At 41.3% G+C, this 26,004-nt stretch overlaps 1 protein-coding gene and 1 long non-coding RNA gene across 4 annotated transcripts in view; one reads left to right on the top strand and one right to left on the bottom strand.

The window, feature by feature from the left end:
• The window catches only part of LOC139319683 (uncharacterized), a 32,410-nt gene extending 30,885 nt beyond the window's left edge, over positions 1-1,525 (bottom strand). Inside the window, exon 1 of the long non-coding RNA XR_011600640.1 lies at positions 1,431-1,525. This is a non-coding gene — a long non-coding RNA (uncharacterized lncRNA). The remainder of the gene's footprint in view (positions 1-1,430) is intronic.
• The window catches only part of ACYP2 (acylphosphatase 2), a 65,249-nt gene that overhangs the window by 31,652 nt on the left and 7,593 nt on the right, over positions 1-26,004 (top strand). Inside the window, exon 4 of one of the 3 annotated variants that reach the window (XM_070947613.1) lies at positions 14,452-14,577. The exons of 1 other annotated variant lie outside the window; for it this stretch is intronic. In XM_070947613.1, coding sequence (XP_070803714.1) covers positions 14,452-14,577 — 126 coding nt within the window. Of the gene's footprint in view, positions 1-14,451; positions 14,582-26,004 lie in introns of all 3 variants that reach the window. One more of the 3 variants, XM_070947623.1, reaches the window with a different exon arrangement.

Here is a 26,004-nt window from a genome sequence, read left to right as displayed (position 1 = left end):
TGCTCATTGTAAGCGCTAATAATGAAACTAAACCTTAAATAAAGTATGTTATACACTATGTGAAGGCAAGAGTAATAAAGAATGACCCCAATACTTGGAAAAATCAAAGTCAATTGCAAAAAGAGGCCAACTGGAAACAATTTCTATTAATAAATTATAATAAATATTGTCTATTTATTATCACAGATAATGCAAGGGTGAGCTTACAGGAATTAATAGAAGCAGTATGGATAGATACTACTGATGAAATAGCATCCTTTGGGTGACAAAGAAGCAACTGTGTAATTAATAAGTATTGTAATATTGTATAGCATACAATATTAATAAACTAACATAGCATACAATATTAATATATTTTTTAGAAACCCAAGAGCTGATAAGACCTGGCCTTCAGATGTTGCCAAATTTATATCCTTCATCACTGATCATACTATTTGGTAGAACTGGAAGATTCAGCAAGACCTCTCATAGCAAAAACTCACTTTGTGCTTATTTCTTTACTGTAAGCCCTCTTAAATATTATTTTAATACAATGCACAGTTGCAACTTAAGCCTTTATTTCCATTAACCAGAGTTCTGCAGTAGAGAATATAAATAGTGACTAAGAAGCCTGTTTCTTAGTTGTGACAAGCACAAATGTGAATCTACAGTTAAATTTAGCAACCTGCTGTCAAACATCCACAATAACAAGCTTCTTAAAATGCTTCTCACCCATGTCTACTTGTGGAACAAGTAATCCTGGAGATTTCCAGGTGGCAAAGATTTATCAGGCAGCAGAATTGGATATAAGGAAAGTACATACAAAACGTATCAGATATGCAAAGACTAAAGGAGAGGTCAAGTTCTTGTATATCCACCAAAACATAGCTGTGTTTTAAAGTGCATCTTGGTGCTCATTCTGGGGAGAAGGAATCTTAGAGATTTAAATAAAGCAATGGAACTGAATATATAACCCTAAAATGACTTTCACCAATTTGAAATATCTTTCAAGTAGTTTTTTTATATCCAGTTATTAGTAGTAGTATTTATTTAGTGTATGTCATGTACTCCTCATACACTAAATAAATAATAATACTAATAACTGGATATAAGAAAACTTCTTGAAAGATATTTCAGATTGGTCAAATCAGTTTAGCAGAAGAAACCTAAGAAAATTCAGGGTCTCAGATGGATTGTAAATTCTCCCAGTGAATACAGACTACAGGTAATTCTCGACTTATGACCACTCAGTTTGACAGCACTGAAAAATGTCACTTCTAAAGTGTCCTCACACGACCTCTGCAATGTTCCTGCAGTCACATGATCAAAATTAAGGTGCTGTCAGACCCCAAGAACAACACGTGGAGTTACTTTTGAGTAGGTTCTTTAATATTTTGACCTACAGACAGAATCTTGCCAGGCTAAAGCAACATAACTGTAGATATACATACCCTGTGAACTGCTAGGGGTCATCTTCGCTCTTTTCCTGCTTACCAGGCTTTCCAAGCTCTGTTGCCTCTTTGCTGTCTGGGAAGCAGTCTCTCCCTCCTCGGACTCCAGATTACATTCCAGCACAGGTGCTTGAGAACTAGCATGTATTTATGACAGTTGCAGCATCTTGGGGTCATATGATTGCCATTTGTAACCTTTCCAGGAGACTTCTGACAAGCAACGTCAATGGGGAAAACTGAATTTGCTTAATGATGGCATGATTTGCTTAATGATGGCATGATTTGCTTAACAACCATTCATTTAATGACCATGGCAAAAAAGAGTGTAAAGTTGGGCATGACTCACTTAACCTTATTATTGGCAATGGAAGTTGTGGTCCCAATCGAAGTTGTAATTTAACCACCTTTTGTTCAGCGACCATTCAAAGTTATGATGGCATTGGATGAATGGTGAACTCCCAGTCTTTGAAGTTACAATGATTACAGTACCCTTGCAGCCACCAGATCAAAATTTGGGCAGTTGGCAGCCATCCACACTTTTGACCTCTCCCCCCCCAATCTCTGCCCTTTTAGCTGCCCTGCATAGTATCACTCTTTGGCAGTGACAGTAGCACTAGGGTAGAGACCTGGGAGTTTCAGTAATCTCAGTCAGTCACCCTTTGCCTCTACTTCAGCCCCAGTGCCACTTGTTATGGAGAATTCCTGCCTCAACCCACTGTTTTCCAAATTGTAAATGCCATTCTTGCATTGATTTGGAAACTCAGGAGCTTCCTGAAGGTTTTTCAAAGCATTATGAGCATGGCGTGTGCAATTTGGAAAACAGTGCATGTTATTTGGAAAATGGCAAGAGCAGACTTGGTAAGAAAGCCTAGCACGGTCAGCAGTTACCTCACATAGGGCTAGGCTGGGCACACCTCATCAGCAGTGGGTAGAAGATGGTGAAGGGGGCTCCATTATTCATCACTTTTATTTTCTAGATTATATGCGATATCTAGGAATAAAAAAATAAAAGGAATTGGAATAATAAAAACATTTTTTTTTAATTTGCTTAGAATTTAAATCATCTTTAAAAATTATAAAGTTATAAAAAGTAGAGTGGGACAGCAGGAGATGATGATAAAGGAGATGACCATGTTGAGGATTAATGCCTGTGACATCATACAACAAGGGATACCAAATATAAACAAGGAGCCTTAGAACTGAACTGATAGTGTAAGTAGTGAGAGGATTATTATAGCATTGCTTTCACCAGTTTCTATCTCAGCAGAAAATAGCCACTGTGACCACATAAGGAAGTTGTTCTGGTTTATTTTTATTTACACTTTTAAGATTATAAAATAACTTCTTTTCCTATTGCTCTCATCAAAATGAGTCACAAAACATTGCAATAGTCAATATCTAAGTCAATGCACAATAGTAAACAAGGTAGTTATATAATATAAATGTGAAAGAAAATCATTGCTTTTATTCGTGATTCTGTGATGTATATGTAATATGGATTATTTTACCCAAAACCTGCTGTTTTGTATTGCAACACTAGATGTCAGTCTTCCAGCACTATCGACTAGATGCTGCATTATATTTCTCACATTCTAGATTGTTCTTTCATCCAATTCTTCAGACAAACATCAGACAGGGCCTTCTGAAAAGTCTACAAAATAAAGGATTAATTGGAGCTTTTAAGACTGGCATCCTAATTCAGAATATATTTGTTGCCGTATCAGCTTCCATTCAGCTTCCACTTGTTCCAAACTATAGCCTTTTTTGAAGAACCCTGGAAGAATCATATTATGTGTTTAAAATATTCTTAAGACTTGGATTTAATTAAGGCCATGACATGTCTATTTCAAATAAGCAAGTCCATCCTCCGTGTTCTTTGATATAACCAGCACAGTAGTGTATCATTTTTGTGGGTAACACATCTTTAAAAAGAAAGACAAAAATCTCTTATCTAATGTATTTGAAATTGCAAATTATTAAACATAAATCCATGTTAGAGTAAGGTGACCAGACGTCCCGCTTTTGGCGGGACAGTCCCGCTTTTGAGCAATTTGTCCCGCGTCCCGCGGCGTTTTAAAAAAGTCCCGATTTTTCATTCTGCCTCCTGGTTCCCGGCTGCCTCCTGAATCCCCGCTGATGGCTAGAGGGAAAAAACCTGTTTAAACTCTTGCCGCGGGGCTTCAAAGGGCCGCCCTACGTTAATTAGCTCAGCTTCCCCCTCTCAGCTGATTTGCACAGGGCTCTGCTCTTGCTAAATTGCTCAGTTTTTTTTTCCTCTTTGTGCAAACCAAGCTCAAAACGAAAGTGAAAGTAAAACAGGCTGTTGGCTTTGCGGTTTGCTTGCAACGTTGGAAAATTAGGCAGCAGATTTATTTTCCTTTTCCTCACCAAAAAAGGTAAGTGCAAACAATGGAAAATTATTTAGGGCAAAAGAGGAGAGTTCAAGATTTTAAAACACAAAAGAAAAAAAAGCTCTTTTTAACTAGGGAATTGTAATAATTGAGATATTATTAATTGTATACTGTGTTGAAAGCAGAAATGGTTAAGTTGTGGTTTGGAGGAATATATGGGGGAAATTATTTGGTTTATTATTATTGGTAAGTATAATTAATTGATTTGTAAGAAATTGGATTGCATGGAAATAATTGGAATATTCATGTTCATATTGATTAATATACAAAAAAGATAGTTATATAACTAATTGATTTATATTAAAATGTTGAATTTGTATTAAACAACTGTATTACATAATTACATAATTAACCAATGTGAGGATGGATATAAAAATAGATGACAATGGGAAGGGGTATAAAATAGAATAGAAGGGAAAAATTGAATTTGATTAAGATTAGAGATGAGGATGAAGGGTAATATTGTTTTTTTAAAAAAATAGATGAGGAATAAATATGGCAAAAAGGAAATATAGAAATTGTAAATTTAATTGAAATGACTAAACACAGTTTAAATTTGTGAACCAGCCAAATATTCTGTTCAAAGAAAATACATTGTATGTATGTGTGTTTCTAATTATTGCTATTTATTCATATTTGTTCTCTTTTATTCTTTAAAGTTTAACAATTCATTCTTTATCTTAATATCTTTATATTTGTTTGGGGTTGGCTTTCTTCCCTTTCATCTTTTTTATTGTACAGCAATCTTTCTCCTCAAACCTACCACCTCTCTTTTCTTTCCTTCTTACTTTCTCTTCCCCCCCTCTTCTTCTCCTCCCTACTTCCTCTTCCTTTCTCCTTCTCCTCCTCTCTTCCTCCCTCTCTTAACCGTCACTCCTACTCTAATTTCCCTTCCCTTCCTTCATCCCTCTCAATTACTGTATCCTTTTATGCATATGGACTACTCAGAGGGCTGAAAAAGTTATTTTTGACTGGTCCTCGCACTTTTGACCAGTCCTCGAACTTACGACTGTCCTCACATTTTACATTTTTGCCCTATCTTGTCATCATGGTGAAGAGAAGCAGTTGTGAAATGAGTGACGTGGTTGTTAAGAATGCTGCACGGGCATAAATGTGAGGATGGTCATAAGTGTGAGGACCAGTCAAAAGTGTGAGGACCTGTCAGAAATGACTTTTTTCAGCCCTCTGGTTAGTCCTTTTGTGCATATGGACTACTCAGAGGGCTGAAAAAGTTATTTTTGACTGGTCCTCGCACTTTTGACCAGTCCTCGAACTTACGACTGTCCTCACATTTTACATTTTTGCCCTATCTTGTCATCATGGTGAAGAGAAGCAGTTGTGAAATGAGTGACGTGGTTGTTAAGAATGCTGCACGGGCATAAATGTGAGGATGGTCATAAGTGTGAGGACCAGTCAAAAGTGTGAGGACCTGTCAGAAATGACTTTTTTCAGCCCTCTGGTTAGTCCTTTTGTGCATATGGACTACTCAGAGGGCTGAAAAAGTTATTTTTGACTGGTCCTCGCACTTTTGACCAGTCCTCGAACTTACGACTGTCCTCACATTTTACATTTTTGCCCTATCTTGTCATCATGGTGAAGAGAAGCAGTTGTGAAATGAGTGACGTGGTTGTTAAGAATGCTGCACGGGCATAAATGTGAGGATGGTCATAAGTGTGAGGACCAGTCAAAAGTGTGAGGACCTGTCAGAAATGACTTTTTTCAGCCCTCTGGTTAGTCCTTTTGTGCATATGGACTACTCAGAGGGCTGAAAAAGTTATTTTTGACTGGTCCTCGCACTTTTGACCAGTCCTCGAACTTACGACTGTCCTCACATTTTACATTTTTGCCCTATCTTGTCATCATGGTGAAGAGAAGCAGTTGTGAAATGAGTGACGTGGTTGTTAAGAATGCTGCACGGGCATAAATGTGAGGATGGTCATAAGTGTGAGGACCAGTCAAAAGTGTGAGGACCTGTCAGAAATGACTTTTTTTCAGCCCTCTGGTTAGTCCTTTTGTGCATATGGACTACTCAGAGGGCTGAAAAAGTTATTTTTGACTGGTCCTCGCACTTTTGACCAGTCCTCGAACTTACGACTGTCCTCACATTTTACATTTTTGCCCTATCTTGTCATCATGGTGAAGAGAAGCAGTTGTGAAATGAGTGACATGGTTGTTAAGAATGCTGCACGGGCATAAATGTGAGGATGGTCATAAGTGTGAGGACCAATCAAAAGTGTGAGGACCTGTCAGAAATGACTTTTTTCAGCCCTCTGGTTAGTCCTTTTGTGCATATGGACTACTCAGAGGGCTGAAAAAGTTATTTTTGACTGGTCCTCGCATTTTTGACCAGTCCTCGAACTTACGACTGTCCTCACATTTTACGTTTTTGCCCTATCTTGTCACCATGGTGAAGAGAAGCAGTTGTGAAATGAGTGACATGGTTGTTAAGAATGCTGCACGGGCATAAATGTGAGGATGGTCATAAGGGTGAGGACCAATCAAAAGTGTGAGGACCTGTCAGAAATGACTTTTTTCAGCCCTCTGGTTAGTCCTTTGGTGCATATGGACTACTCAGAGGGCTGAAAAAGTTATTTTTGACTGGTCCTCGCATTTTTGACCAGTCCTCGAACTTACGACTGTCCTCACATTTTACGTTTTTGCCCTATCTTGTCACCATGGTGAAGAGAAGCAGTTGTGAAATGAGTGACATGGTTGTTAAGAATGCTGCACGGGCATAAATGTGAGGATGGTCATAAGTGTGAGGACCAGTCAAAAGTGTGAGGACCTGTCAGAAATGACTTTCCAACCCTCTGAGTAGTCCCTATACACATAGCCATGGCCACCCGGTCACATGACCAGCTAGCCACGCCCACCCAGTCACATGGCCTCCAAGCCACGCCCACACAATAAGCCACGCCCACAATGGTGTCCCTCTTACCAATGTTAAAATCTGTTCACCTTACCCTATACACATAGCCATGGCCACCCGGTCACATGACCAGCTAGCCATGCCCACCCAGTCACATGACCAGCTAGCCACGCCCACAAAATAAGCCACGCCCACAATGTCCCTCTTTACCAATGTTAAAATCTGGTCACCTTATGTTAGAGTCAAATTATTACTAGTCATTTCCGTTTCTCAGAGAACTTTGAAAAATGTAGTTCTATGAAGAGAAATTGAGGATTATGACGTAATCCCCAGTTCTTCATAGAACTACATCTTTGAATAATATCAGATGAGTTAAAATTAAATGTATCAGATCCAAGTATTAGACAGTTTGTGGACTTGATGAATTATTTTGCTACTTGAGGCAAGGATGATATCCTCAGGCCATTCCACATATAAAAACAACTGAACTGGCAGATGAATTTTTTTCACCCTGGGTCAGCATCCTCTATCACAGGGGTCCCCAACCACCGGTCCATGGACTGTCACCAGGCCACAGCATGCCTGAAACTGGGCCACACAATCAAGTAAAGATGCAGGTAGCATGCAAAACCACACCCCCTCTGGTCTGTGGAAAAACCTGTCTCCACGGAACCAGTCCCTGGTGCCCAAAAGGCTGGGGGCCTCTGCTCTACATATAATACTTTACCAATTCTGTACTGTATATCTTCTTCTCCCTCTGCCAAATGGTTAGGACCTGTCCGGATAGCCATGAAAAGGAAAGTCAGGAACTAAAGCTGGGAATCAGAATCTAAGACCAGGATGAAGTACATCAGAGCAAGTTATACCACTGTTATCCAGGCAAGGTCCTAGGTCAAAACCAAATAGCTTTTTAATCTTTCCTGTTCAAATGAGACTACTTCAGTGAGCAGAAGAAAATCAGAGGCTACATGTAAGTGCTCCAGTCTCCAGGAGAGGCCTCAAGTTGCAGTTTTGCAGATCACTATGGGGGAAGGAAAACTCCTAGTAAGTTTCACTTCAAGTAAGATTGGTAGTACTCTGACTACCAGTGATAGAACTGGTAATACAAATACTGCTTGTGACATTTCCACAGAATGGAGATTCCAAACAGCTTGTTAGAATAATGGCACTGAAGGCTTTTCCAAGGAAAACTCTGATATTGCTTCTTATATCTCCTTGGTTATGGCACAGTAGGTCCTTGAGCTCTTTTGCCAATGTTTCTATATTGGATGTTAGAAAAATAAAGTTGGGGGGCAGGGGGAGAGAGACTCACCCCAATGGCTTGTGATCTTCCTTCCTGGCTTCCTATTGACTTTGCTTGGGGGAAGCCAGCAACAAGGTAGCAAATAGTGATCATGTGATTGTGGGATGCTGCAACTTAAGTATCTTAAGTGCAAGTTGATTGCCACCCAAATTTTGCTACCCAAACTTTCAGCACCATCATAATTTTGGATGGTCATTGAACAAATGGTCATAACTCAAGGACTATCTATATAGCATTGTGGAAAGATGCATGCTAGCTTTGGTATAGCATCTTGATTCTGGGTTTGGGGCTTAAGAGAGTTTGTGTGCTTTTATCATCCGATTTATTTATTAAGTCTTCAAGCCCTACTCAGTTTCTTATGCCACAGAAGTCCATACATTATACTGAGCCACAACATACCTCCTTAGCCCTTGTGTTCTTAGCTCAGCCAGAATATCTCACTCTAACCTCCCCCATGAATTGTGATGAATACTAGTGATTGTCCTTATAGTGTGAGATAACTTCCTTTGTATATCACCCATTATATCTTGGTAAAAATGTGACAAAGATAATAAATAAAATGTTCTGCTTTGGGAATTTTTGAGAAGACTCTTTTAACATACATCCCCTTTTCTATTCTGAAAATAATGGATTTATTTATTAAGTATTTAAATAAATTATATTTAAATATCTAATAAATAAATACAATATGAATACATAAGTATATGAGAACCAGTTTGGTCTAGTGGTTAAAGACACCAGGCTAGAAAATGGAACGCCATGAATTTAAGTGCCTCCTTAGCCCTGAAAGCAGTTGGTGACTTTGGGCTAGTCACTCTCTTGGCCCAATGTACTTCACAAGGTGGTTGGGGGAAAAATAGGAAGTGGAAGATATGTTAGATATGTTTGTTTCATTGACTATTTGTAAGAATAATAAAGGCAATCAATCAATACACACATATACATACATACATACATACGTAAATACATACATACATAACGTGTTAATCATGTGCCCTGTGGTGTACCAGGCAGGAACAGTCTGTTTCCTAGGTACAGGCAATAAGGGGCTGCTATTGAACATGATGTAGAGGCTAGCAGAGCTGGGTCACTGCTACTGGTATTAGCTGTTGGTAGTTGGTGGCCCAGTGCAGCTATGACAGAGGAAAAGATTTTGATCACTATCCCCTGCTGTTTTCGTAGTACCAATGGTTTGCCATTGCCTTCTTCTAAGCACTGGCTTCATCTCCTAGTTTCTAGCTTGGTGCCTTTAAGCACTACACCAAATTGGCTCTTAGTAAAAGAGGAAGGGTGTTTTTTTTAAAAAAAAATATCTCCTCTGGGTGACAAATATGCTAGGTACACCCCAGTTTGTGACCACATTGGCTGAAATATAATTTTTGGTAGCTGTTGATACCATCTAATACATGGGTGTCAAACTTGCCCCGTCATGTTGCTGTCATATGACTTTGCCAACATTTTCCCCCTTTGCGGAGCTGGAGTAGGCGTGGCCTGTGCACGACGCATCCGGCCCACGGGTTGCCAGTTTGACACCCCTGATTTCTAATGCTTTTTTAATGGACGCTGTCCCCCTCTTTTATGCAGTAATACTAATGTCAAGGAAGCTAATTCATTTCCAGCACAGTTTGTTCTCAACTTACAATCATTCATTTAGTGATTGCTCGAAATTACAACAGCACTGAAACAAGTGACTTATGACCAGTCCTCACACTTACATCTAGCATCCCCACACAGTCATATGATCAAAATCTGAGTGCTTGGCAATCAGCATGTTTTTATGGTGGTTGCAGTGTTTGGGGTCATATGATCACCATTTGCAACTTCCCCAACCGGCTTCCAACAAGTGCAGTCAGTGAGAGAAGCCAGATTCGCTCAACAATCATGTGATTCACTTAAATACAATGATTTGCATAACAACCATGGGAAAAAATAATGTCTGATTTCATGATACCTCAATGATGTGGAAACAAAACCTTATTGGGTGCACCTCACTTAGCCACCATCTTTCTTAGCAACAGACGTCCTGGCCAGTGGTGGATTCCTCCCAGTTTGGCCCGGTTCTCCCGAGCCGGTAGCAGTGACAATATGACGTCACCGAACCGGTTCTGCCCACCCAATGCCCACCCCCTCCCCACGTTATTCTTACCTTTTATTTGGCCTCATCCCCAATCTATTGCTGCCTCCTGAGTTCCAGCTGATGGCTAGAGGGAAAAAAAACTGTTTAAACTCTTGCTGAGGGGCTTCAAAGGGCCGCCCTACAGCTGATCAGTGGTAAAAGAAAACAAATGAGTGGACCAGTGCCTGCAAAAATACATGAGTAGATCAGTGCCTGCAAAAATAAATGGATAGACCAGTGCCTGCAAAAATACATGAGTAGATCAGTGCCTGTAAAAATACATGGGTAGACCAGTGCCTGCAAAAAATAAATGGGTAGATCTGCAAGCAGTTAAAAGCCTGGTAGACCAGTACCTCTGCTAAATCCCAAATAATTGTCACATGACCATCAAGCCATGCCCACAAAGTAAGCCATGCCCACAGAACCGGTAGTAAACAATTTTAGAACCCACCCCTGGTTCTGGCCCCAATGGTGTATGTAAGTTAAGGACTACCTGCAAATCAAAATTAGTCAAGTGACAACTAGAGCAGACATCCTTAATTCCATAATTCTACTCATTAAGAGAAATATACACCTCTGTTATTTACCTACCTATCAACCCGTCCACCTACCTGTGTCATAATAGGATTCCCAGCAGTTTTCTGCAAGTTATGAATAAAATAAAGTCTCTCATGTCATGTTATGTTCGGAAACAGAAGCTATTTTTGGCACCATTTTTGTCCTCACTGCCATCATCTGTTCTTGCCTGCATGGTAATTGGCCTGGATGGTTATAGCATCTATAAAACTTTCCATGTCTTTGAGGCATCATGAAATCAGACGTTACGTCATGGCATCCTGGAGAAACTTGAATGATTTTGCTGCAATTGGATTCTACAGCAGTGAGAACAACCAAGTTCAAGAATAACGTGGGAAAAATTAGAAAGACAAATGAAGGATAGCAACAACATTTGAAACAAGATACTTGCAAAGAATATTAAAAATTACAGAAAACTTTAGATGATTTAATGTGAAATGAAACACCCTTTTAATAATGTCCTGAAATTTCTGAGAGCTACTAAAGAAGCTGAACATAATACAAGCAAATCAAAGGTGAACATTATTTGGAATTATTTTTTGGTCTCTTTGGAAACATGTAGGCCATTGTTTCTGGAAAGAATAACAGTAGGATCTGCAAGCCAATCTCATTTCTCCCATTTGTTTAGCAGTGAAATATTATCTTGTTTTCTGATGGGCCTTTGGGGACACACATCAATGAAAACAAGATGGTTCAGTTCCCATAAGAATTTGTCCATCTGTTCTTAGCTGTGTTTCATTCTTCCTGCCACATTTCAGCATGCCTGCATGAATATGGACTAAAACAATGTGTCAACTGGGCAATTGATGGAAATAACTAACAACAACTCATGTCATCATGGAAGCATAATTTTTTTGAGTGATATATTCCTTTATATCAGGCATGTTTAATCTGAGGCTCCAGTGCCATATGCCCTTCAGTGGTTGCCAAAAACTATAATTTTGATGTGAGGTAATTTTGTTGCATGGGAAATTATCATTTAACTACAGATGGTGCTCGACTTACAACCACAATTGAGCCCAAATTTCTGTTGCTAAGTGAGACATTTGATAAGTGATTTTACGACCTTTCTTGCCATAGTTGTTAAGTGAATCACTGCATTTATTAAATTAGTCACAAGGTTGTTAAGTGAATTTGGCTTCCCCATTGACTTTGGTTGTCAAAAGGTCACAAAAGATGATCACATGACACTGCAGTCATCATAAATATGAATCAGTTGCCAAGTGTCTGAATTTTGACCACGTGACCATAGGGATGCTGCAACAGTTGCAGGTGTGAAGAATTGCATAAGTCACTTTTTTCAGTGCCATTGTAACTGAATGGTTATTAAATGAACTGTTGTAAGTCGAGGACTACCTGTACTTTCAAACTGTAAATTTAATTTTAATTCAATTACATTAAAAAAAATAATTTGCCCAATCTACTATCTTGTCCTACCTTGCTTAATTTTTAGTATCTAGTGCAAGGCTGTCAAACTCACGGCCCGCAAGTCCATGCCCACACCTAGTTTAGTGAAGGGGGGAAAAGTCACGATACGCCACCGTGACGATGCAGGTTTGACACCCCTGGTCTAGTGCATTACATGTCTTTCACTAGCTCTCAGAAATTATGACAAATATTGTGCCTTCTACCATCTGTATACATACCTACATCATATATATGCATCATGCCATATAGAAATATATGATATGTATTATATATGATGGCAACATCACAGGACTATTGCCAGATTTAGGTTATGCCTAAATGTTCAGTGTTTTCCTGGATTATTATCATCCCATTTTGTCATTGTTTTTCACTGAAATTTATGCTTCATATATTTATTTCAGAAAATAAACAGCTATTGTCAATATTTGATAGTTAAGAAATTGGCCAATGTTGCTTGCTCTTGATTTATCTGAACTGATTGCTGTCTTCACAGTCAGCACTTTTTTGTGCAATTGCCTCAGTGTAACAATTCAGTAGTCCATTCAAATAGTGATATATCATTGCGGCAGTTTAACAAAATTAATGAAATGAGATATGCAGTACAACCTTATGCAAAGTGTATATTAAAATTACAGTTCTAAGTACTCTTCCTACTGTAGAGACTCGCAATCTTTTGAGACAACAGTTGCACCACATACTGTATTTTTTGGAGAGTAATGCTTATTTTCCTGACTGCGAGTTCTGTAAATTCCCATTTCTGTTTCAGAATGTGAATGCTGCACAAACATCCCTATAAAAATTTATATATATCTAATACATAATACATTTATGCATGGACCTTTCTAAGTATACACACATGTTTTGAAAGTAATATCCCCTACTCTTATGCATATTTCTACTTGCTTTAACTTAATAAATGTATCTTTATGTGTTTCCCAATTTAATAAGGGGAGTCCTTGACTTACAAGTTCATTTTGTGACCATTCAAAGTTACAACAGCACTGAAAAAAGTTACTTATGACCATTTTTCACACTTAGGACCATTGCAGTATCCCAGTAATCATGTGATCAAAATTTAGACGCTTGGCAACTGGATCATATTTATGATGGTTCCAGTGTCCCCAGGATCATGTAATCCCCTTTTGTGACCTTCTGACATGCCAAGATAACCAGATAGCCAGATTTATTTATTTATTTATTTATTATTCAAATTTCTATACCGCCCTTCTCCTTTCGGACTCAGGGCGGTGAACAGCCAAGATAAAAACATCTATACAAACATCACAGTTAAAAATAAAGTTAAAATAATTTATAAATTTGGCCCATAATTTAAAACTTGTCAATTAAAATCAATATTAAAATTTTAAAACTAACCCTAAAATCAAGACAGACCGGCTAACTGAAAAAAATAAGATTCACTTAACAATCATGTCATTAACTTCACTGCAGTGATTCACTTAATAACTGTGGCAAGAAAGGTGGTAAAATGGGGCAAAACTCACTTAACAAAAGTGTTGCTTAGGAACAGAAATGTTGGGCTCAATTGTGGTCGTAGGTCGAGGACTACCTGTGTAGACATTGGGAAAGGGATTGTATTCCATTCCAGTTTGCGTAATGGTTTGTGAAGTGCATTTTTGATAACTTTGCAAAGAAATGTGTACCAAGCAAATTGACAGTCCTCTTTCCAAGTAAATATACTTAGATTTCCATCTATGCTAACTGGATGGAGGAGGTATATCAAGATGTTTAAGACGTAAAATATTCATTTTACCTCTCATTCGCCACCTCCTCACCTTCTTTCTACTGTTTCATATGGCTCTGCTATTTTATCCCAAAGGTGCTTTCTTTCAAAAGGCAACTAGACTTTCTCTCATCTAAGAAGTGAAGCATCTTCTAGCACAGGGGTCTCCAACCTTGGCAACTTTAAGCCTGAAGGACTTCAATTCCCAGAACCCTGCTGTCTGGGGAATTCTGGGAGTTGAAGCCCTCCAGTCTTAAAGTAGCCAAGGTTGGAGCCCCCTGTGCTAGCAAAAGAAGAAAGTCCAGCTGACTTTTGAAAGAAAACACCTTTGGGACAACCATGATCTGGATGACCGAGAATCTCCATAGACACTGCTGTGTTGTTGGCCATTGAAGTCACTGGCCTGGGAAACAGGAGTGGAATTGTCAATCCTAAGTAATGAAACAACTCTTGGGGCTATATTTTAATTGATATGTTTTATAGAGCTGTCTGCTTTCAAAATGATTCAGAGGAAATCCTTTGAACTTCATGCAAGCACAGCTCTTCATTAAAGAAGCACTGTCCTTTTTATTTTCAGGCTTTCACATGAGTCTGGAAAAATGAAGCAGTTTGAAGTCAATTCAATGACTTTTGATGGAATAAAGACCAAACAAAATGAGTTTGTGCTTAATGGAGTTGGAGTAGCACTGAAGCCACCGATTGCGTAGGTGAATGGAAATTGGTCCAAGACACATTGTTCAGTTTAGTGCAGTGATTGGAGCTATTGTGAATGACTGTTTGAAAAGAGAAGGTGCTGTGATGGTTCTACGTATATTTTTTTCTTCTGTAAGATCTTTAATAAAAAGCAAAAAAATAGATAAATTAAAATGTAGACCTAATTGGAAAGATTGGAAAGATAGTGACTGTGAGATGTAAAATAGGTTGGTGATCTTTAAAAAAAGGAGCCCTTTCTCTGTGTTATCTGTTTCTTCCTTTTTAAATATATGCTGAGTGAAAGAATTCAGTTTAAAAAATGGCTTAAGGCAAAGGTCAACAACATAATCCTATTTAAAAAGATCTGTTTTTTAAAAAAATTAAGACAGCAGGTTACTAATTCTCACCAGATTTTAATATTGTCATAAAATACTGTTTTTCCAAACTTCATGAGATCTTGCATGAGAACTACTTCTACGATATCATAGTCAAATTTATTTATTATTAATCAAATTATTATAGTCATGTGATTTTCAAACTTACATATTAGATTTCAGCAACGCCATACAATTTTGAGTGACTACAATGATGAGTCTTAGCTTAAAATATTTGGAGCAGGAACTCTTAAACCCATTGTAAAGTGTTGCCCATACCAATAGAAGAGCAGCGTATGTCAGCATAAGAACTCAAAGGCAGTCATTGTCATGAATAAATGCCTTGCCTCTGATCCAGAGCTAGAGGCAGGGGGGCTGGGCAAGCCCAAGGTCCACCCTAACCCAATAACCTCTCCTTACCTTAGCCACGCCCTGGGGGTACTTAAGGGTCAGCCATGCGGTCCTGCCTCAGTTCCAGACTTGTACCTGTAACGATAAGATGTACAGTTAATAAACAGTAATTGATCTAATGAAAACTTGTCTATGGAGTTATTGGGCACGATCCTCAAACACATTTAACATTATGGTAGCAGAGGATGGTTGGATAGCCCAATCCTAATACTCCACAGCATGCAAAGGACCACAACAGAGAGGGTGAATACCAGAGCATTCACCAAGAAGATGGCAGAACGATCTGCCCAACCCGAAACCACGCAAGGAGAGGCACCCGAGACGAGCGGCCTACTCCACCACCCATCCACCCCGGCCAGAAGCAACGAGGGGTGGACGAAACACGAAACCTCAAAAGAAGAGATGCACAACCTAAAAGGAAAACTCATGGAGCTGATAGATTCGTCACAAAGCAACACCGACCTCATCGTGGAACTCCGAAGCCTGGTCAAAGGCTGCGAAGCAGCGAGTGAGGAAGATGAAGACGAATCCGATTACAGCGATGAAGACCCGGTAAGGGAAGATTTCCCCCGCCAAAAACCTACCACAAAGGCCGAAGGAGACTTCGTGCCCTTTTTACGGCGGCCATCTTGGGAGGCGGCGTCATCAAAGATGGCCGACCATCCACCAATAGACTCCCGAGATTTAAATCCCATGGCGGGAATCGGGGCCTACTCAAAAACAACCGACCAAAAATACTACAAAAAGCACAAAAGCCCAAAACCCAAACCTACAGACTCGCCTACCGAGCCCGAGGTCAATAAAGCCATCGAACTAATCGCCGCGGCCCTAGGGGACAAGGTGAAAATACCGACCATACACCCCGGTGCCAGGCCAAAAAGCAAAGGGGACCCCAGCGCGAGGAGGGCCAGCACCGACGCCCACCCTGAGAAGCTAGCCACCATCGCATGGACCCAGGGCCACCCAGAGCCCCTAAGGAACCTACCCGCAAAAACGGGACACCAAGGGCGATGGGATTACTCACCGGACCGACGACCGGGACCAGATCCATGGACCGCGAGGCCATCCGCAGGCAGGGGACGTCCATCGGCGGGCAGGGGGCTCGGCCCGACACCCACAGGCGACATCCGCACGAGACCGGGCCATCCGGGACCATTCGCGGCCCCAGCGGGACTCCCAGCATCTACCGGCGATCCTCACCGCTTTCCGAGACTCCAGACGGCGATCTGCGACGATCCCGAGCAAGCAAAGCCGACCGGGGAGGAACTGAAGGCCCATCCGGAAGATTGGGGCCTTCACCCGGGAGCGGCATGGACGAGCTCCTCACTCCACGGCGACTGGGGAGAAATGAACCTCATGCATGCGCAGCACGCCCCTGCAAGAGAAACGGAACAGGACATAGAACTACACCGACGTAGGCACATAGAGACAAGTCAGTTCAGACTTGCCACAGTCGTTCCTCTGCCTTATTGTGAGTATCCTTACGTGACATGGACAGCGACATAATGTAAGTAATTTAACTTACAATTCAGGGACTTTGCCCAGTGACTTTCCCAAACTAAGGCTAGATGGGGAGAATTTCCTAGACTGGAATCAACAGCTCCAGGCCACCCTGCTAAAGGAAGACTTATTGTCTATGGTTACAGACCCCCCCAAAAAACCCTGGACTTTTGAATTGGATTGCATCCATCACAAAGCATACTGTATTGTCATTGCCAGTATTACCCCCAGTATTTACCCCAGCATTAGCCACCACCTGACTGCTCTAGAAATAATACAGAGAATGCACAAACTATTTTACTGCCAAAGCGTTGCCAGCACCACCAGGCTGTCCAGGGAATTTTATGCCACCAAACTCAAGGCAGGGACTCCAATGAGCGAGCATTTACTATCACTAAATAACACCAGGGCCCAGCTGACACAAAGGGGGGAGGTCATAAGCGAGAGGACCATGATAAGTATCATAGTAAATTCCCTAGACCCTAGTTGGGACACCTTCATTACGCAGATAGACAATCTAGGGACAGGGAGACTCTCACTGGATTTATTAACAAGCAAACTAATATCCGAAGATAGCATCAGAAAGGACCGCTCCCTAAGCCGCAGGGAGCAAAGACCCAGCAGGAAGGTTGAGCCACAGGGTAGAAACCACAGCAACACAGAGTGTTATATATGTGGGTCAAGAAACCATTACAAAAGGGACTGCCCTAAAAATACAGGGGACAGGATACATAGAAGAGATAGACCAGAACAAAGGGCAAGACATACCAGCGGACGCTCACCAGAGGTCAGACACAGGTGTAGGGATTCCCCTAGCCCTAGGGACAGGAGAGATCACAGGGACAGTTCCAGGGAGAGCCACACCGGATCACTGTATGGCATAGGGGATCAAGAACGACACATAGGCCAGGACAAGGAGGAAGGCACATGGCTACTGGACTCAGGAGCCACAAACCACACCACACATGACCACAATCTACTAACCTCTTTTACAGCAGAAAGCTTTGTAGTAAAAGTGGCTAACCAGAATAACATACAAGTAACAGGCAAAGGTAACGCATACGTGCCAGGAATAGGTGTGGTACAAGGAGTACTTTTAGTGCCAAATATACCATATAATATCCTTGCCACCCTAAAACTGAGCAAGGATAACAATGTCGAGGTGACTTTCAAAGAAGGAAAGGCACAGGTAACTAGAGGGGGTAAAAGGATAGGGAAAGTAGTAGTCAGTGGGGAACTACCATTCTTCCACCCAACCAAGGACAAACAGCCAGAAGTAAACAATCACCGAGGGGTTAGACCCAATAGCCCAGACAACACAAGTAGGGAAGTAGAGGGGGTTAGGCACGCACACACCACCGATGATCCCAGTGAGCAGGGGGCACCCAGGAAGGAGAAACCAGCGATAGGAAAACTGATGCATGACAACTGTGCCCACCTATTACACAGAAAACTGGGACACATTAGCTTTCCCGTGGTGCAGAAAATGTTGGAATGCTCTGAAGGTATAAAAATAAAGAATTGTGAGAACTATCTCGAGTGTTCTATTTGTAAGGGCTCCAAATTAAAAACCAAACCTAGACCCAAGAAGTCAGTACGCACAACTAATTCGATCTTCCAACTCGTACATATGGATCTAGTGGGACCACTAAGGCCCTCCATCAAGTACAGGAAAAGGTACTTCCTGACCATAGTGGATGATTTCAGTCGCTATGGCTTCGTGTACACCCTAAAACACAAGAATGAGGTATTCCAAAAATTTAAGGAATTCTATGCGAGGGTGGAGACACAGCACAACACCAAAATCAGGCAAATAATGACAGACCGGGGGTCTGAATTTTTATCAAACGACTTCTTGCGATGGCTGAAGGCACGCGGGATGGTCCATTACACAACTTCTCCATTTTCCGCCTTTCAAAATGGCGTGGTAGAACGAAAAAACGGAACACTACAGACCATGATGAGGTGCGCGCTAGAAGATGCCGGCCTAGGGCAGCATTTCTGGTCCGAAGCACTCATTTATTCAAATTATACTTTAAACAGGCTATGGTCAAGCGTACTGAATAAAACTCCATACAAGTTAATGTACCAAAGGAAACCACAGGTGTCACACTTACACATATTCGGGGTCACAGCAGATGTGCACATCCCCAAACAACTCAGACGTAAGGGAGACAGGGTATCCAGGAGGCTGAGGTTCATGGGCTATGAACCAGGAACGAAGGGATACAGGTTCATAGACAACAGCAACAATTTCGTGATATCACGAACAGCTGTCTTTCACGAAAACGCTAACTGGTCCAAAATACATCTCAACGAGGTGTCCCTTAACAAGGATGGACCAGGGGATGATCAAAGGGAAACAAAGCACCAAGCAGGAAGGGGCACTGAACAGGGAAAGAATAAACCCAAAGGACAGGAAATACCAGTGAAGGGATGGAAGGAAAACCACCCACACATCAAAGTGGACTCACTCACCGAGAGAGAAGCTAGGTACATGCATGACACAGAGACACCTCCCGACAGACCAGTCAGGGCAAACAGGGGCAAAAGGCCAGAAAGGTTAGGGAACTACGTACTATCCCTACACACTAACCAACTAACCCCCAACACATATGAGGACGTACTGAGGTTACCGGATGAGGAGAGAGAAAAGTGGGAACAGGCCATGGAAAGGGAAATGGACAGCCTGAGGGAGCTAAACGTATACACTCCCTCTAAAGTCCCAATAGGAAAGACGACCATAGGCACTAGGTGGGTCTACAAAGTTAAATCACTAGAGGGAAACAAAGCGCTCTACAAAGCTAGACTGGTGGCACAGGGGTTCGCCCAGAAATACCCTGATGACTACACGGAAACGTACTCCCCCACAGTCAGGGCTGAGAGCGTGAAGTGTGCGCTGGTAATCGCATCACTGCTAGGGTTAGAAGTGCATCAATTCGACGTGCAAACCGCTTACCTGCACGCTGAGCTCGACAAAGAAATATACGTGAGAGCGCCACCTAGCCAAAACACCAAGAAGGGAGAAACCTGGATCCTAAACCGAAGCTTGTATGGACTCAAACAATCGGGGAAACGTTGGTATGAGTGTCTATCCAAGACATTGAAATCCATGGGATTCTCAGCCACCTCAGCAGACAACTGCTTCTTCACCAAGAAGTCAGACAGCTCCCCCGAATATGTTTTGATATACGTAGACGATATATTGTATATCGGTGATCAAGCTAGCAAATGTAATAACTTCGCCAATGAGCTGGGAAAACACTTTACACTAAAAATATTGGGTAAGGTAGATAAATACTTGGGGGTGCAAATCACAAAAACAGGCAAGGGTTTCCAACTGTCACAGAAGGATAAAATTTTGGAACTAATACATAAATGCAACATGACAAATGCCAAGGGGTGTGAAACACCAATGCAACCAGATTTTTTGAAGGACATGTATAATGAGGCTGAGGCGTTCAAGGACAACACATTATACAGATCTACCATAGGCTCCCTACTATACATTGCAAACTGGACCAGGCCAGACATCGCCCTGCCAGTTAACTTGCTGTCAAGACATGTGGGTAAGCCTACTGTGTACCATTGGGAAGCCATCAAAAGGGTATTGAGGTACCTAAAGCAAACCTCCGAGGCTTGCCTATCATTAGAGCCCGAGAACACCACAACACCCACACTCACGTGCTATGCAGACGCTGACTGGGCTGGGGATGTGAAGTGCAGAAAGAGCACTTCGGGTTACGTATTCTTTCTAAACAGCAGCCCAGTTCATTGGTATACAGGCAAGCAAGACTTGGTAGCTACATCCACCACCGAGGCCGAGTATATCTGTTTGTCCAAAGCCGCCAACAACCTGGTCTGGTTTGATGACCTGCTCGCTGACATATGGGCCGAACCGAACTACCCCATCATCATGCATGAGGACAATAAAGCCGCCATGGAAATATCTAAGGCTGAAGCAGTGGGTCAAAGGTCGAGGCATATCGATATAAAGTACAAGCACGTTAGACAGCTTGCGAATATAGGATTCGTAAAAGTTATACATTGTGACACGGAAGAACAAACAGCAGACATCCTAACAAAGCCACTGCAAAACAAACAGCACACGTACCTCACATCAAAATTAGGCGTCCTCTTGAAAAGGACACCTCAGGTACATACCACACAAAGATATCTCAGCCAGGCATTTAGAGGGGGTTTTGTCATGAATAAATGCCTTGCCTCTGATCCAGAGCTAGAGGCAGGGGGGCTGGGCAAGCCAGCCCCCAAGGTCCACCCTAACCCAATAACCCCTCCTTACCTTAGCCACGCCCTGGGGGTACTTAAGGGTCAGCCATGCGGTCCTGCCTCAGTTCCAGACTTGTACCTGTAACGATAAGATGTACAGTTAATAAACAGTAATTGATCTAATGAAAACTTGTCTATGGAGTTATTGGGCACGATCCTCGAACACATTTAACAGTCATGACCAACCGAAGTGCCTAGATAGGCTTTGTAAGTAATCATGGCTTTTTTTGTGGCAAGAATACTGAAAACATCAGAAATTTATAGCTCCTCTATTTTGTTTTTAACTACAAACCTACGGAAGTATAGTAAGAAGCCATGGTGGGTTTCAAAAATTTTTACTACCGGTTCTGTGGGCTTGGGGGGCGTGGCATGGTGGGCATGGCAGGGGAAGGATACTGTAAAATCTCCATTCCCACCCCACTCCAGGGGCAAGGATACTGTAAAATCTCCATTCCCTCCCCAATCCAGGGGCAAGGATACTGTAAAATCTCCATTCCCTCCCCAATCCAGGGGAAGGTTACTGCAAAATCTCTATTTCTTCCCGATCAGCTGACTCAGGAGGCAGAGAATAGATGGAGGTGGGGCCAGTCAGAGGTGGTATTTACTCATTCTCCGAACTACTAAAACTTTCCGCTACCAGTTCTCCAGAACTGGTCAGAACCTACTGAAACCCACCTCTGGTAGGAAATATAAGGCAGTGCCTACCTCATAGCAAAAGTAGCTCTTAGGAAAAATAATCAAATAACCTTCATATTCCTGTCACTTTGATGGACAGTCCCCAATCATCCAGACACAATGCGGTGGTCTATTAATTTTGGTATTCTCCTGAGAGTATGGAGAGAGAGTAACCTTTTCACTTTGAGCTCTTCCTAAGTGACTTTCATGTTTCAGCCTTCTGCTCTTGCACAAATTTTACAAGGATGGATGAAAAAAAGTCAGTTTTTTGAGCCATGTCCAAGAGCAACTATCTCTTTTTATAAAGCTTTTGAAGAAAGATGGCTTGCCATATCAATATTTAATCTTTATGTGATTGTTTGGTGAAAGATAGTACAGATGGCAGGGAAGGAGGGATGTGATAATTTCCAGAGTACCCCTTGAACTCTTTTCAAGGACTTTCCACTCAGACACCTGCCAGTTTTCTCCTCTTACCTTTTTTAAAAATTTGTTTTGTTTTGTTTTTTCATTCCAAAGCATGAGCAGGATATAGCATTCACATTATCTAGGTTTTCCATTATCTGTGGGCACTGGAATGCCAGGAATCCAGCACTGGACTTCGCATGTACTTCACCACAGTAAATCTAACTAACTCATTTCTTCAATTTAGCTGACTTCCTCGGCACTGCAAACAAAATAAGCAGGATTAAAATAATAAAGAAATAATAGCAACGATATCTATGTCAAAAGAATATTTATTTCCTGATATTTTAATTTGACAGGACACTGTTATATATTTTTTCATTTTTTTTCATTTTGATTTGATTTATATACCGCCCTACTCCCAAAGGACTCAGGGCGGTGAACAGCCACAGATAAAACACATAAATACAAAATTTAAAAGCAAAGTAAAACCGAATTAAACAATTTGGCCCAAGACAGATTTAAAACACCCCAATAATTTAAAACAGATTAAAATTTACATTTTAAAAAGGGAAAAAAGGGAAAAGATTAGGCCAGGCCAGCCTGATGGAATAAAAAGGTTTTAAGAGCGCGGCGGAAGGTGCGCAGCTCCGGGATCCTCTATATCTCCAGGGGGAGCTCATTCCAGGTAGTAGGTGCCCCCACAGAGAAGGCTCTCCCCCTGGGGGCCGCCAGTCGACATTGTTTGGCCGACGGCACCCGGAGGAGCCCCTCTCTACTGGCCGGTGAGAGGCTTTTGGTGGCAGCAGGCGGTCCCGTAGGTAACCTGGTCCTAAGCCATGGAGCGCTCTAAAGGTGGTAACCAAAACCTTGAAGCGCACCTGGAAGACCACCGGAAGCCAATGCAGCTTGCGCAGGAGAGGTGTTACATGGGAATGCCATGTCGCTCCCATAACTATCCGTGCGGCCGCACTCTGCTCCAGTTGGTGCCTCCAACTAGCGCAGTATATCCAGTATATATCCAGTAGCTAAGAGCAAATACTAATGTCCTATGATGATGCAGATCTTGTAATATCTGGCTTTATATACTCTCTATAAACAGATTATAAATGGCAAGGTGCATACATTCTTTTTGCAAGCATCAGATTGTCAGCAAGCAATTTATGTGATCCCTTAAGATTGCAAATCAGTTTTAGCTATTTCCAGTCCTGACAACATATCCATTATTTTTGCTTCAGTGGAGAAGACAGCTCTACATTTGCAAAGAAATGAACGCCCCAATTTATGCTCTCTGCTGAAATGAAATTTAAAAATTGTTTACCTTTGAGCTCTACCACAGTATGTGCAGTCTTATGAGTTTCAAACCATGTATCTATCCTGGTGCAGTTCTATATTTTTTTACTTCATTAAAACATTTATATAGCCATCCATCTTGAATAAATATCTGGATGGTTCACAAACTCTTGTTATAGGTGATCAGTTTCTTACACATAGTAGATGCTTATCTTAATATTATGTAATTCTACATCAGTGATGGCTAATCTTTTTCAGACTGAGTGCCCAAAGTGCACCCCCTGCGCATGCACGTGTGCCCCGATACACGCCCCGCCCCTGTGCATGCACACATGCCCATGCACACGCCCCAGGCATGCACACGCAGCCCCCCCACATGCTCTGCATGCATGTGTGGCACAGACCTGAAGACCAGCTGGCTGGCAGATGGAGCATGTGTATGCACGATGGAACTGAACTGGGTGATAGCTTGCATGCCCACAGAGAAGGTGCTGCGTGTCACCTCTGGCACACATGCCATAGGTTTGCCATCACGGTTCTACATAGTCATTAAAATTGGAATTAGCTTTTCATGTGAGGCCCAATTAATAATGTGATGTTTTATGGATTTGCATCATCCTTGTAAACAAACCTATAAAGTTATAATCTTTCAGTATTTCTAATTAACTTGCTGACAGAAGCAGCTCAAAGACATTTTGCTGCCTGAATTGAAGACCAAGATGCAACTACCTCTTGGTACAAAAAGTAATTGAACTGGCAGTTGAATCTTACTTCAATAGTTCTGGTGAAACAATTATCTTGATTGGATTTGACAGTGGTAGATAGGTTTGGAACAGGGGTGAAATTCAATTTTTTTCTCTTCCAGTTCTGTGGGCTTGGCAGGGAAAGGATACTGCAAAATCTCCATTCCCACCCCATTCTGGGGCCAGCCAGAGGTGGCATTTGCCGGTTCTCCGAACTACTCAAAATTTCCGGTACCGGTGCTCCAGAACCTGCTGAATTTAACCCTTGGTTTGAAACAAAAGACAGCAAATGCAACCTACATAAGTTTTTTTCCCCCAGCATGCATAATTCTGGTTTTTTCTGTTCCAATCAGCCCTTGACACCTAAGACAGTCCTCACTCTTAAGAAGAATAATGTTAAATTCATCAACATGCTATTCCATATCATCTATGGCTGCTGAGCTGGTGTTTTTGTAGGCTGTAGGATATGCTATATCTTTTCTCTTCCTGGAGTATATTCAGTGTAATTGTTCATTGCTTCCACTCCACAGACCAAAACCTCTGGCCAAGTAATGTCTTCTATGTTCTTAACAAGTTTTAATCTACAGATCCAAACACTTAAAAAAAAAATCTCAGGGGACCTCACTCTTCAGAGTACTTTGAAATAACTCAACATGAAACATAAAGAAAAGCAGATGTGTATGTAAAAGGGTCAGAACATTTAGACTGAAGAACATAAAAATATCAGCGTTCTTCCCTATTCCTCTGAGCTATACCCAACAAAACTGTACTATATTAAAACTGCAACACTGAAAGTTTCTCCAGATAACTCTTTTTAACAGCAGGCTCTTTGCCAGTTCCTGTGGTTGTAATTTTTCCCATCAGGCCTGCAAAGTCATGTGAATGTACCATGGTCCTTGTCTGCTTCCCTTTTTAGTTCTGTGAGATAGCATATCTTTACATTAAACTATGAATTCATTGACAATGAATGTGGTAGTTAGTACCCTAATTTAGCTGGTTTTGTGAAGGGACTATGGGAACATTACGCTATCAGTGATTAGCAGTTTTGATAATTGTCTGCCACATTCTGAATCATCATCACCATGTCTTAAATACTAGCTGTCAGTGGGCAGTAGTGGAAGAAAATTATCAGCTGTCCAAATGCTTGTGAACTTACTAAATGTATCAGGTGTGGGACACAGAATTCTAGTCGTCACCACCATATTTATTTGTCTGTGTGTGTTCATGCTTCCTGTCCGATGGAGAAGAATCAAACCCAACAAAATAAAAGGATAGTATGCCTTTTGCCCTTTGGCCAGTCATCATTAGAAATTTTAAATGGAAGGTGCTTTTCCTGAATACTGCACATTTAAAATTGAATCCTGAATTTAATTTTGGGGGCAAAAGAGTTAACCAAGCATACTCATGCAAAATTGCTACTAAATTACAGGATTTCCCTGAAAAATGCTGGGGATTGCTTTATATCAGTAATGCCTCCCTTTCACCAACATACTAGTGCTAAACAATGCAGAGTAATATTTATTTCCATTTTTCCTTCTGATGGCTAACTCCTGCAAAAGCTTTCCATGAAGCCCATTCAAACAGAATAAAGCTTACTGGGGTTGAGATGCTTTGGTTTATCTAGCAGTGTATCTTGCATACTTCTTCCCCCACTTTAAAGAATAAAATTTTCATTTCAATATTTCAGTATTTAAAATAGATTTCACACTGTAGTGTTTTTTACCTCTTCTTTGGGCTTTAAAATAGGGT

This window comes from Pituophis catenifer, unplaced genomic scaffold (genome assembly GCF_029215685.1).
Source record: "Pituophis catenifer annectens isolate HBS135680 unplaced genomic scaffold, rPitCat1.0.hap2 SCAF_1, whole genome shotgun sequence".
Classification (NCBI taxonomy): domain Eukaryota; kingdom Metazoa; phylum Chordata; class Lepidosauria; order Squamata; family Colubridae; genus Pituophis; species Pituophis catenifer.
Note: the sequence above shows the minus strand (reverse complement) of the source record. Positions and strands in the feature narration are given on the sequence as shown.